The sequence below is a fragment of the Aristolochia californica genome, unplaced genomic scaffold (genome assembly GCF_029961685.1).
Source record: "Aristolochia californica isolate CCGP_79_NKW_82.1479 unplaced genomic scaffold, dmAriCali1.0.hap1 SCAF_10, whole genome shotgun sequence".
In the NCBI taxonomy this organism is placed as follows: Eukaryota; Viridiplantae; Streptophyta; class Magnoliopsida; order Piperales; family Aristolochiaceae; genus Aristolochia; species Aristolochia californica.
The window spans coordinates 27,768,230-27,781,092 of record NW_027181771.1 but is presented as its reverse complement, the minus strand read 5'-3'; the positions used below and the strand labels follow the sequence as shown (position 1 = coordinate 27,781,092).

The window sequence follows — 12,863 nt, the reverse complement described above, 5'->3', positions numbered from 1 at the left end:
TCGTGGATGACGGCAGTGATGGAAGCGGTGGTGACGGAAGTGGCAACTGCGAGGAGAGGAAGATGACGGCAGTTTTTGTACTCAAGTGCAAGTGATTTGATATAAACAACAATAAGCATGGTATATAAGACAGATGATTGGTTTACCGAAGTTAATATATCGCATACCTAGTGTAGTTAACAAAGAACATAAAAGTTGATTGTCATTTCATAAAGATATCATGTTAAGTATCAAAACTTCTAGTCCATATCTGAAGTCTAAAACATCACTATATCTTTACAAAGACATTATTACATAAGAAAGATTTGGTATATTTGTATAGCAAACTAGACTTATATGATTTATATCGTCTAACTTGAGAAGTGAGTGTTAAAGTGTAATTATGATGAATATAACAAGGTCTTTATACATAGAATTGAGGCATGCAGGCCTCTTCAACTATTGGTGTCACAAGAGAAATTTAATGGGACCGGGACCTCTGCTGCATTATCTTGATATGCCAGAATATTCAACTTGAAGGGCAAGGGAGATTAAATTAAATTTATTATGACAAAAAAAATACATGATTGGGTATTCAATTTCAGTTTCCAAATTCTACTAAAAAATGTGAATCACCAATGGGGTCTTACAACTCAACCTCTACAATATGGCCTTGTTTCTGACTTCCGGGCATGCTGTCCAAGGATAGAGAAAGAAGACCGGACAAGGAATCATAGCCAAAGTCCACTGCTTTGGAGCCCACTGAGCATTTCCTGGGTTTAACCGAAGAGTAAGATCCAAATCGACCGCGCCCCTTCACTTCCACTGTAACTGTAGCCACCGCACGCGAGCTCCTGTTCTTTAATCGCTGCTCCAGAGACGCTTCGCTGACATAACCACTAGCCAGTTCCGACAAAGCGGCGGATTCCTCAATTTGATATTTTAACCCTATAATCGCTCCTCCGGCATTGTACATTTTGATGAGTCCCAGCGGTGCGAACTCAAACCCTGGAGCCAATGCCTGAATAAATGGCAGATATGTTTCAGTACCAAGAGAGAAAGGGGGAAAGCGGCTGAGAGTGTAAATCAAATAATCAATCTCAGAGAGAGAGAGAGAGAAGCGAACCTTGATAGGTGACAGAGTGAAGATTTCGTGCTCGAGGACCTTGAGAGAGATGGGCATGGCGGCACGGTCTGGAAGGCGTATTAAATCGCCGTCAGAGTGGCGATAGACGGCGCAATCCCCATTCCAATTGGGATCGACGGCAGCCTCAGAGATAAGATGGACATCTCGGGCTCTCACGGCGGCTGTCAGTGCCTCTGATCCTGCCTGATGGAAGGTATTCTTCTTCTCCACCGTGTTCCAAGCCGCCCCTTGGCAGTTGTAGACTCCTAATACCCCCGTGTATTTGTTCATGTTCCATATCTTGAGCAAACTGAATAATCGAACAAGAAAAAACCAAATGAGATTGGTGCGAATTTAGGTTTACCCAAATTAATGGAGCACTATCATAGGATTACCTGACGCCATCTCGGGCTGGGTCTGTAAAGAGACAATCTTTAGTGGGGCGTCCAGGCAGGGCAGCCCGGAGTACGGAGCCGTCAGGAAGGACTAGCTTCTTGAGCACCTCGAAGTTGTGTTTTCCAGGGGCGTCACTGGTGAATCAAACAGTCGATATATAGGTTAATTCGGTCTGAATTATCGTAGTTTACCGGAGAAAACTGAACCGTGAACTTGGAACCTACAAACCTGACATAGATTGGTCCGCCGCTGATGGCTCTGGCGGAGGCGTGATACTCGGCGGCAGGATGCAGGGAGTGAAACATGTCCCAGTCGGGCTGCATAAACTCCCCCAAGAAGACGCTGTTGTATGCCACTGACGCTATGTGGATTGTGTGCGACATCGGATCTCGCGGGTAGAAATCGTCTGATGCCCTTACCACCGCCGTCTGCTTCGAGCAATAGAGAGCGTCAGTATTGTGGCTCATGCAGGCGATGCAGCCGTTGTCGGGGAAATTTTTGGCAACGGAAACGTCCAATGCCTGGTGGTAGTGCCGTGTCACCTGAACCCTACCGCCCAGTCCGGCGCCAAGCGTCTCAAGAATGCACTGCACGTCAACCTTAACCCCGTCCACACCGGCAGCCGCGAGGTACCCGTGCAACTCGTTGTAGAATCGGTACACCTGCTTCGGGTTCACCAGGCCCAGTCCCTGAACCGCTAATGCGTCCGTCTTCCAACCGGGTTCATTCCCCGCCACACCAGGGGAGACCATCGGGTACTGCATCTTCGACCCGTACTGCTCCATGCCCTCCACCCCGGGCCGAACCCCGCCCCAGTAGCCCGTGATCGCGTGCCACACGTAGACGTACTTGAGCCCGTGTTTCTCCTTGGCGATGCTCACAATGTTCTCGATCCCCTTTGCATGTCCCTCCTTTGTTTGGAACTTGCTGTTTTCTTTGATGTCGGTTAATCTCAGAAGGGGCTGCTGCCCATTTTCCTCCGGTTCCTGATTCTCCGACTCGGCTTTCGGATCCGAACCCACCGATTGCCATCCATCATCGATAATAACGAACTTGGGCGGCGCTCCGCCTGCGGTCAAACTCGCCAGTCCGGCCTCCACGCCTTCCTGAGTCACCTCTTGGTAGAAAGCGTCCCACGTGCACCAACCGAAACAGTCCAATATTCCTGGGAGTCTCTTCTCGGACCTCACCCGGAAAGTCTTGAGATGGGATTTGACGGCGGAGATGGCCTCGGCAATGGCAGCGAAGGGATCGGTGTCGGCACCGACGAAGAGAGCATGCGAGAAGGCGGAGAGTTTTGTCTCAGAATCGCCGCTCTCGATGCAGAGCTCGATTTCGTCCTGTGTGTTGCCCCGGAGACACGCTCGGAAAGGGCCCTCGACGAGGGGGAGGAAGACGGTGTACAACATCTGAGAGTTTTCCTCGTTGATTTCCGAATTTGACGAATCTTTGGATTCAACCAGTAGGAGTTGAGTCTCGAGTGGAATGTCTCGGCCTCGATCGCCCATCCTCTGAGCCATCCACCACAGCTTGAAACGGAAACACGAGAGAAATCGGCCGCCTCTGAAGAACAATATGCGACTTAACTTTAATAAACTTCACTAATTGGTTCAAATTTATCAGCTTGCAGAAGTCGACATTCTTAGATTACCTGAATGTACCGAGGGAGACGACATGGCGGCTTTTGCTCTCTTCAAAATCCGCACCCAAAAAAATCCCGTCGACAGGAGCAGAGGAGGCAGCGGAGGTCGAGATAACATTATCAGGCACCCCTGTAAGAATAATGCGGTCCTTTATAACAAGGTTGCGCTCTGCAATTCGTACCGCCGGTGTAATGGTCATCTTCTGATCGGTTTCCTTCTTCTTCTCTTCTTCAATGTAAACTGAGCTGATCTCTTGTTTCTTCTGCAATAATCGTAATCCAAAACCTATTTATGAGATGTTCCTTTACAAAAAACGAAAAACAGAATCGTTACGTTCCACTCACCGTAACTGGCTGAGAAAGATGAAGTCGATCTGATGTGAAAAAACTGCGACGGCGATAGTAATATGATAAAAACAAGACAAGAGAGAACCGTCAGCTACGAAAAGAAAGGAGAAAGAATAGGGGCCGGAAAAAGAGAGAGAAAGAAGGAAGGGATAATGTGTACCGGAGAAGAGTGATGGCTGGGAGAGAAACGAGAGACGAAACTGAAGAGACTTGGGGTGATGGGCGAAAGGCTTCCTATTTATGCAGATGGAAGGCAGGGTATTGTACGTAGAGATCAAACATCCAGCCACCATGATGCTTACCAGCTCCCTCTCGACCGCGCCGCTCTGTGTTTCTCTGTAACGGCCAGAAAACAGGAAGCACCGCTGAAGGCTTAGGGAAATCCGCAGTTAAGGTTGACGGGGGATTAGATAGCCACGTCGGATCTACGTCGTCTCCAGCAGGGAACCCAGAAGGAGAAGGGGAGGCCTATCCGCCTACCAAAGAATTCGCCTGCTGCGCTGGATCCGCGTCTTCCAATAGAGAGACTTGTCTCCTCTCGCGGCCGATTCGCTTTTTAAAAGATTTTCAATTACCCGTGGAGCTGCTGGGCTTTTGTTTCGATCCATCCGTACCTTTCAAAGGTTTTACTTGTCGTCCTTGGTTTTTGCTTAAAAGGACGAAATTGACTGACAAACCCTAAAGTCATATCCCACGTGCAACTTGATCCGTCGATGTGGCTCGATCGATCAAGTCAGGGAACGCGGATGAAGAGCATGGGTCGTGGAATGTGACGAGCTACAAGAAAACAATGAAAGGTAACGTGACGTATACCAACCGATTTTCTTTTTGGATATAAACGTTATTCTAACATAAATGCCCATGTTAATGGGATGGCTTATTGATCAAACACTTGAGATAGTCGTTGATGATTGAGATAGTATTTCAAATAACTTTTCGTATTTGAAGGGTCCATTTCTCACTTTTCTCACTTTTTTCTATTGAAGTTTTTTATTTTATTTTACTAACTTGCTATTATTGACTTTTAGGATGAACAAATTTTCTTATTCAACTCATTTCAGTGCCCTTATGCATAATTCAGTTTTCCTTAAAAGTTTTTATTTTTTGGTCAATTATGGTAAACGTTTTGCTCCGACTTAATGTTACTTCATTCTAGTTAATGAAGTCTCAAAAGATTTGATAGAAATTTGATATTTTAATTTGTTTTATCCTTTTTGTGTCAAAATTGGTCACTCTCAATTATTTACTGATTTGATAAGAACCTTTTATTTTGAAAGAATGGAGTTGCATTGTCACCTCCTTTCGTCTAAAGCACGTGTATTGTTACCTTTATGTTCCTCTAGTATTTCTTCTATTTGTAATTTTATTTCACTTTGGAGGAATGCAATAGACCCACTACTTGCAAATAACAGGATTATGTCTAACATCCAACTTAAATCAACTCTTTTACTCTTTTTACCCAAATAGTTTAGCCACCCTTACAAAAGTGAGTAGATTCTTTTTATTGACCTAAAATTTCAACTGGTTTTTTTAGTTTTATTCTTGGTGCAGGATTAATTTTTCAAATGGAGTTAAGTGGAACAAGTTGGTAGAGTTCAAAGGTTTTCTGTTTTATCTAAAAAAAATCAAAGAATAACCTTCCATTATTTCACTTCAATGGTTTAAAAACAATCAAAATTTTTGAAGAATTCAATCAAAATTCTTTGAAAATTTTGATTGAATTCTTTGAAAATTACGACTGTTTTTAAACCATTGAAGTGAAATAGTGGGAGGTTATTCTTCAATTTTGTTTTTTCAAATAAAACACAATACCTTTGAACTACTTAACTCCATTTTGTTGTACCTGAGAATCCCCACACTTGAGGCTCTAGTTACACAAAATAAATATGAGAGGAGAAATATTACCCCTTAACCAATGACAAAACTGCAAAAACTAGTCTAAAAAGGCTACTCAAATTTAAAGACAGAGACCAATAAAAGCAATAAAAAGAATCTACTTATTTTTGTAAGAGTGGCTCAAAAATACCATTTGAGTAAAAAGAGTAAAAGAACTTATTTAAGTTGGATGTTAGATAGATTCTTATTATTTGTAAGTAGTGGGTTTATAGGCATTACTCTGAAGTGATAAAAAAAATTATAAATAGAAGAAATGTTAGAGGAATACAAAGATAGTAACATTCATGCTTCAAACGAAATGAGGCGACAATGTGGCACACATACTTTGAAAATAGGAGGCGCTCATCAAATCAATAGATTAATGAGAGTGACAAGCCTTAACAAAAAAAAAATAAAGAGGATAAAACAAATTAAAAGGTAAGATTTCAATCATGTCTATTGAGATTTCAATAACTATAATGAAGCAACATTAAGTGGGTGCAAAAAGTTTACCATAATTGACCAAAAAATAAAAAATTTTGGGGGAAAACTCAATGACGCATAAGGGTAGTAAAAGGACTTGAACAAGAGCACTTGGTCAGCCTAACAGTCAATGGTAGCAAGTTAGTATAATAAAATAAAAAACTTCAATAGAAAAAAAAAAGGGAAAATAGACCTTTCTTTTTCCTTGTTTCTCTTTTGAAACAACCTCAAATCCTAATTTAGAGTTTCATGTGGAAATTTAGACTTATATTTGAGGAATGAGCTTAGAATTCTGATTTTCATAAGCAACATTCTTTTAGCATAATCTTCGAGTCTTTCGATGTTGATATCTCCTCTACAAAAATCGGATTGAGAAATGGTTTATGGGTTAGAAACTAGACTCCAATAGCTTTCTTTTCATATACAATTGTCATATAAAGTCTCAATCTTGATGGCATAAAATGCGTAAAAAATAAGCCTTTTTGCTCTTGCTTGAAATATTCCTGTTGCCTGACCTTTACTGCATGCCAATTTCTCTTTGTATAAAAAATTAATTTTTTTTAAAAAATAGACTCAAAGTCATTTCCATAAATATATAATTTTTAATATAGAAAGAGTAGTATGGAAATGCTAACTCCAAAGAAAATGGTTACTAGGATAAAAATATCAATGAGGAAGAAAAAAGTAGAATACAGACCTAAATTAATAGAGATGATAAATTAAAAAAAAGATTGTATTGTATATGTTGGTTGACAAGATTTCATTATCTTTGTGGGTCATATGGATCCATCCATTTAGGAGAATAAATCCCATTGAACGAAAATTAGAGGCACCATGGAATCCAATATGAGCAGATTATAATTCAAACTTAATGAACAACCCAGTCAATTTTAGTAGAACAGCGCTTTTAAGGTTACAAGGATTAGATAGTCTTACCTCGTAACTGCCATTCCAAATTTATGCGGCCAAATGTTGACGTTTGTCTTACCAGTTTACTTGGATTTTATTTTTTAAAGAACAGGTTTACCAGAAGGGGTCATGATCTCTGTTTGATTAAATTTTTTGGAGAGTGGAATGTTTGAACTCTGCTTCGGCCATAGACATCCTTTAAGAACGATCCAGATCGCTAAATATTTTCAACATAATTATTTTGCCGTACTCGTAGATTACTGTTCAATCTTTGTGACGACGAAATCACAAAGATTTCGTCCTTACCACATGTACCCAGCGGGTCACCACCTGTGAGTCTACTCGTCTTTGCCACTGGCGTGTTTTTACCTGTCAGTCCGTCGAGCGTTCTTGGTCGTTCCTCTCTTCCCCTCCTAGAACAAAACTCCCCACCTTGTCTCATTGTTCCTCGTCGGGCCATTCGGTCTTACCTCCTTTCTTACTCATCCCGTTTCATTCGACATTGTAACTTGTAAGTACTATTGCATCGTTTCATGTTCTTCCCCACTTCATTTCTGGTGCTAGGGTTGGATGATTACTTGGGTTTTAGAAATTTGATGTTCTCATTTTGTTCTTATGGGTGTTATGCGCTGCAAGAGTTCTGTTTTCTCGTCTTCGTTTCTTTTTGGGTTGCTGTTGCGCTTCTGGGATTACGGTCAATTAGTTAGGATCTCTCGTAAGGATATAAAGATGAATCTATGGGAAGTTGAATTCGGCAACTGCGCTTGTTTCTGCTTCAAATTTGGTTTTGAAACGCTAATACTAGAAAAAATGGTGTTTTCTTTTTAGTTAATTGTTCTATTTGCTGTTGATTTATGGATCAGGACATCTCCCCCCGAACCAATTCATTGGGACAGTTCAGCTTAGTCGTACTGAAGAACTTCCGGTGCGTTAAAATAAAGACAGGGTCTGATTTTTGGTTTGAAATACAATAAACGGAATGATCTGGACTTGTATAGGCAAGATGATGAAACTAGGCCAAATAGTTTGTTTTCAAATAATAACAATAAAAAATATCGAGGCCAAGTAGTGACGTTTTGATGTAAAGTAATTTCTTTACTACATTGGCCCAGTTTTTTGTTTATTTTGTTGAGTTGCACTTTTCATAATTTCAAAGGATTACCTGGATTGAATATTAGTGATGTGGCAAACTGATAACCTTTGAGAGGTGAGTGTCATGTACATGAATGATTACCAAATTTTCAATGGGAAGTGAAATTGTGCTTAAGATAATGTCATGTTAGCGAGCAAAATAGCCCATGAAATGAAAGAGAAACTTCTCCATGAGTAAAGCATTATTGTTAGTGGGAATAATCCCATCTTGGTTCATGTGATGAAAAATCCTGTGGTTATTGATTAAGAAAAAAGATTTCCTTCAGCTAGTCATTTTGGTGTGAACCTAGACTGATTCTTAACTTAGTATTAGAGCAGAGTGTTTGTTCTATTGCCCCTAGTTTGTGCCATGATTAGTTTTTACCCTGTTTGTGTTGCCTATATGTGAGGGTTGTTGTCTGTTTGTTTAGATAGGGTTGTGACGGTCTGTTAATGTAAATAATCCCCCATCAGTTAATGCTAGGAGCTATCCTGAGATGATCAAATGGGAAGTGGCATTAGCAAGACTCGCTTGGAAGAATGCTAAATGGTTATTCTCGGCTAGTCAGTTTGTTGTGGACTTGGACCCTTATGATAATAGCTTTATAATTTATAGGATAAATAGCACTAGTCTCTTGGTATATGGTGGGACTCACTTGGAGGAATGCTAAATGTAGTGTCCAGCAACATATTCTCTCAAGTAAAATTGGAATAAATTAAACATCAGCAAATAGGAAGTCACTTCTGGAAGATGTTTTTGGTTTGTCCCTTGTCAATCAATATGTTATTGAAGGCTTAGGCATGTGTAGAATCAAATTTCAAAGTTATTCACTATTTTTAAAAGAAAAACATTTTCTGTTTTCTTGGCTCGTTATTTCTAAAAAGCAAAAAAGATGGAATGATTTTGATTCTTCATGTTTGTCAAAATCCTATTTCTTTCCCACACAAGGATGTATGTTTAAGTTTTTTTATCCTTTTATTCTTTTATTTTTATTTTTAATGGATATCTGGTAAAGCAACTCATTTTCACTTGTTTTTAATGCATATCTGATAAAAGCAACTCATGTTCACTTGCTGTCAAGTGAACCTTTTCCATTGTTATTTCTACTAATATGTTACCATTTCCCAGGTTTACTAGCTTTTTTTTTTTTTTTTTTTTTTAACTAGTTTTGCAGTGGGGTCAGATTTGGAGATATTCTGGTAATTTTATACTCTGATAGTGGAGATTATTTCATTTAACTCCAGCAAGATGAGTTTTGTTTTCCGGGGGACTCGAGCAGACCTGGAGAGTGGATTCCCTGGATTCATCCCGGAAAGGCGTGCTGTGGTACATTCTTGATGTGATCATTTTTGTTGATAAGTGTTTTACACACACACACACACACACACACACACACATATATATATATATATATATATAAATTGCACCTGTAAGCTTATTTTGTTGGTTATGTCTCACTTATGTTCTAACATCCAGCGTGTGCATCCTGGGGGTAGGCCTGTGAATGCCAATTCAATGGCTTTTCTTGTCACAGGTACTGTTTCCTTTCTCTCACTTTCCTCACCTTTTCTTTTGTTTCCATTTTTTATGGTCCCTTACTAGGATTAATTTCTTTCATTGATCTCCTTATGTGCACAAAACCATGATGGAGATGATCTCCCCTTTATATCTCTCAACTCTAATCCTTGTTGAATCTGATTATTCCAGCAGTTCTGTTGCTGTTCATGATACTGAACTCACATCAGATGTCACCAAATTTTCTGGTATTCCTAGTCTTAAATTAGTATGTTCCCTATAGAAACTACTTTGCCTGCTAAGAAGATACATGCAGCATTTTATATTATCTTATAAGAAGACACGTTTCTTTTTTTGTTGTAGCTTTGGTTAGTTTTGGGTGTTTTTCTTATGGCCACAAGCCTCAGGATGTATGCAACTTGTCAACAACTTCAAGCCCAGGCCCAGGCTCATGCTGCAGCAGCCAGTGGCCTGCTTGGTCACACTGAGTTGCGGCTTCATATGCCCCCTTCTATTGCTTTTGCAACAAGAGGAAGATTGCAAGGACTGAGGCTCCAACTCGCACTGCTTGACCGTGAATTCGATGACTTAGGTATGAATATGTGTAGTTATGCAAGGATGCAATTGTTTTGCATTATAAACATTTTAAGAGATTTGGTGGAGAACTAGTGGCTATTGCTTATTAGAATTCACTTAGGTATGAATATGTGTAATTATGCAAGGATGCAATTATTTGCATTTAAAACATTTTAAGAGATTTGGTGGAGAACAAGTGGCTCTTGCTTATTAGAAGTCTATTTTAGTTCATATCAGCTAGATGGGAGGTTTTTGGAGGCTTCTGTGGTTAAACTGGATCATTTACTTCATTGCAGATTATGATGCTTTAAGAGCACTTGAAAATGATAATTCTCCTGGTGCTCCATCAATGAGTGAGGAGGAGATTAATGCCCTTCCAGTTCACAAATACAAAGTTCTGTCTCATCAGTCATCAAGTCCGCAAAAGTAAGTTAGAAGTTTGTCAGTAAAATGGTCTTATGTTTGCAATATTTGTCTGTAATAATAGGTCTTCGTATGTTATTTATTTATGTTTGCTTGGTCACTCTATTGGTCTCTTCTTGTACACTATTCATGAACTAGGGTTTAACAATGAAATTTATTTTTTCTCTCACGGATGAGATGCTCTGATAAATTTTGAGGAACTAATGCAATATCTTTCTCATCTGCAGTGAGGGCTCATCACTTCTGCAAGCGTCTTCTTCTGCATCCATGACAGAGGTATTGTCTAGCACCTATACTTCATTATTTAGACATGGAAAGAATGGCAACTCTCTCTCTCTCTCTCTGAAGGGGGACAGAAAACCCTTATCTCGACAAGTATCCATTATTGCAGGAATGGGCAGATCCTTACTGGTTGCTTTTTGTTCTTTTCTTCTTCTTCTTCTTAAATTATGGCACATAGTCTTGCTTTTCAGTTTCTGTTCATTGACCAACAATGGTCCTCAACCCTGCATTTAGCCTTTATTGTTGGTCATTTAATGGATGTTCATATCAGTATTGTGTTCACATTTGATGACTAAGACTTTTCTCGCATCTCTATAATGGATCTCCTGGTATTGCCTACAGTGATTGACTTTCATGATTATGTCAACAACATCGAGTGTTGAACTGCCTCATCTTGGGGTAACTAAAAGGACGCAAATGCAGAACAGTACAGAAAGGTGTATTATCTGTATATATGCAGGTAGATGGCTGGACGCCAGTTAAAAATTTCCTTTGGTGGCAACTCCACTGGCAGATGATTGAATAAACTGAAAAACATTTTGATATCATGTAGTCAGTGGTCCGTCTGGCATTTTTTAGCTTGGTGGTTTAATGTCATTTCTATTGAGATGACATGCACAAATCATAGAGCACTTGTTGTCTTGGGCATTCCAAGCTCTTGTCTCTTTGTTCACTCTTCGATAGTTTTTTATACTGCTTTCCTGTTCAAATTTATTATTGCTTCCCTGTTCTTCTCAGTGGTCATATTCAAAGATATAGGGGATGTTGAAATTTCAATGGTGCAGCTAGGGTACAGACCCTAAGGCCAATAGGAGAAACATGCTGCCTAATGGTTACAGCACCCATGCCTTAATACTTGAAACACTTCTAGTGTGCTAGCCAGAGTATCAATGAGGCAGGAAAGTTCCACTTGTCCGTATGGGTCATTATGTTTCCTTCTCTCAGTTCTTTCATTGTTGTCTATTTCTGTTATGCAGAGGAGACAGGACTTATCTAAGTTGGATGGGAATACCAAAAATCCCAAAGATGAGCTCACTTGTAGTGTTTGCTTGGAACAAGTCAATGTTGGGGAGCTGATTCGTAGTCTACCATGCTTACATCAGGTTTTTTTAACAACTAGTATCAATTGCTTGTTGACTGTCGAATATTTTTGTAGATGCCTATTTACTCTGTTGCTCAAGTGTTCTACTGGATTTGTTGATTAGTTATTTACCTTGTACTGTCAAATTCTTTTTCAGTTTCACGCAAACTGCATTGATCCATGGTTGCGGCAACAGGGCACATGCCCAGTCTGCAAATTCAAAGCAGCATCTGGGTGGCAGGAAAACCCAGAGAGCGGAGTGGCAGGCTCGTTCTTGGTTTAGTTCTTGCAACGAACTGTTCACTGGTAGACGTAAGTTGGATGTGTTGGGGAACCTTTTAGTTGGTTAGAGGGTCTGTGTAAGTACATGAAACGAGAGCATATAATACATGGATAGAGTTGTAGATTGACACAAATATATAAAATTCTACTATTGTAACTTTTTAAACGTAGGAGGGGAATCTGGCTTATAGCACTTAACTGCTGAAATGTACAAAGTAGAAAAATAGATCACAGGAGTTAACCAGTGGAGTTCCATTAAGCAGGAGAGGGAACTTGTCTGTTTCAACAGTGTCACATTGGCTTTTGAGAGGAAGGCAGACTACAAGAGGATATCCTATATTCAGAAGTGATATAAACTTGTATTTGAGATTTTTTTTTTTTTTTTTTTGTCCTTGATTCTTCTGTTCAGCTGAGACCTCTGAAATTGTTGCCGAAATGCTATTCTGTTCAGCAGAAAACTTTTTGGTGGTCTTATTGCACACTGGGTGAACTAGGGAATTTTGGATTATGAGTGCACAGACATTGAAAGCTTTTCTCGCAACCGGTTGGTGCGACCCTTTTCAGCAAAATGAATGTCAAAGGGGGCTCGGCAAACTGGTAAATCGGTCTTATATCAATTTCCGAAATTTCCATGGACTTTGGTGAGAAAGCATCAAGGTTAGAAACTGGAATCAACCCATCACCTCGTCTGTGTCATTCTCTACAGGAGCTGCCGTTTTCAAGGCAAGGTGCTTCCCTCATATGGTACCATAATCCAACTAGAGGGAACCCTTAGCTGTGAGGAACTTCCTCGTGTATAATGTAAGGTGATCCA

General features: G+C 40.0%; 2 protein-coding genes across 4 annotated transcripts; one reads left to right on the top strand and one right to left on the bottom strand.

Annotated features, from left to right (window-relative positions):
* Positions 1-525: 525 nt before the first annotated feature.
* LOC137935011 (probable galactinol--sucrose galactosyltransferase 6) lies at positions 526-3,409 on the bottom strand. Its single transcript, XM_068779637.1, has 5 exons — positions 3,153-3,409; positions 1,730-3,064; positions 1,501-1,635; positions 1,106-1,415; positions 526-1,000 (listed from the first exon to the last, which is right to left on the bottom strand). Exons 1-5 carry the CDS (start codon positions 3,341-3,343, stop codon positions 626-628), a joined length of 2,346 nt encoding a protein of 781 aa, XP_068635738.1. The 5' UTR covers positions 3,344-3,409; the 3' UTR covers positions 526-625.
* A 3,701-nt stretch (positions 3,410-7,110) lies between these two features.
* On the top strand, positions 7,111-12,554 carry LOC137934993 (E3 ubiquitin-protein ligase SDIR1-like). Of its 3 annotated transcripts, XM_068779620.1 has the most exons (10): positions 7,111-7,269; positions 7,622-7,683; positions 9,057-9,216; positions 9,367-9,424; positions 9,601-9,653; positions 9,769-9,997; positions 10,278-10,407; positions 10,632-10,680; positions 11,664-11,789; positions 11,925-12,554. In XM_068779620.1, exons 3-10 carry the CDS (start codon positions 9,139-9,141, stop codon positions 12,048-12,050), a joined length of 849 nt encoding a protein of 282 aa, XP_068635721.1. In that variant the 5' UTR covers positions 7,111-7,269; positions 7,622-7,683; positions 9,057-9,138; the 3' UTR covers positions 12,051-12,554. The 3 variants fall into 3 exon arrangements, with proteins under 3 accessions (XP_068635721.1, XP_068635729.1, XP_068635712.1); XM_068779628.1 differs by lacking the exon at positions 7,622-7,683 and having other exon boundaries at positions 9,135-9,216; XM_068779611.1 differs by lacking the exon at positions 7,622-7,683.
* The last annotated feature ends 309 nt before the right edge of the window (positions 12,555-12,863 follow it).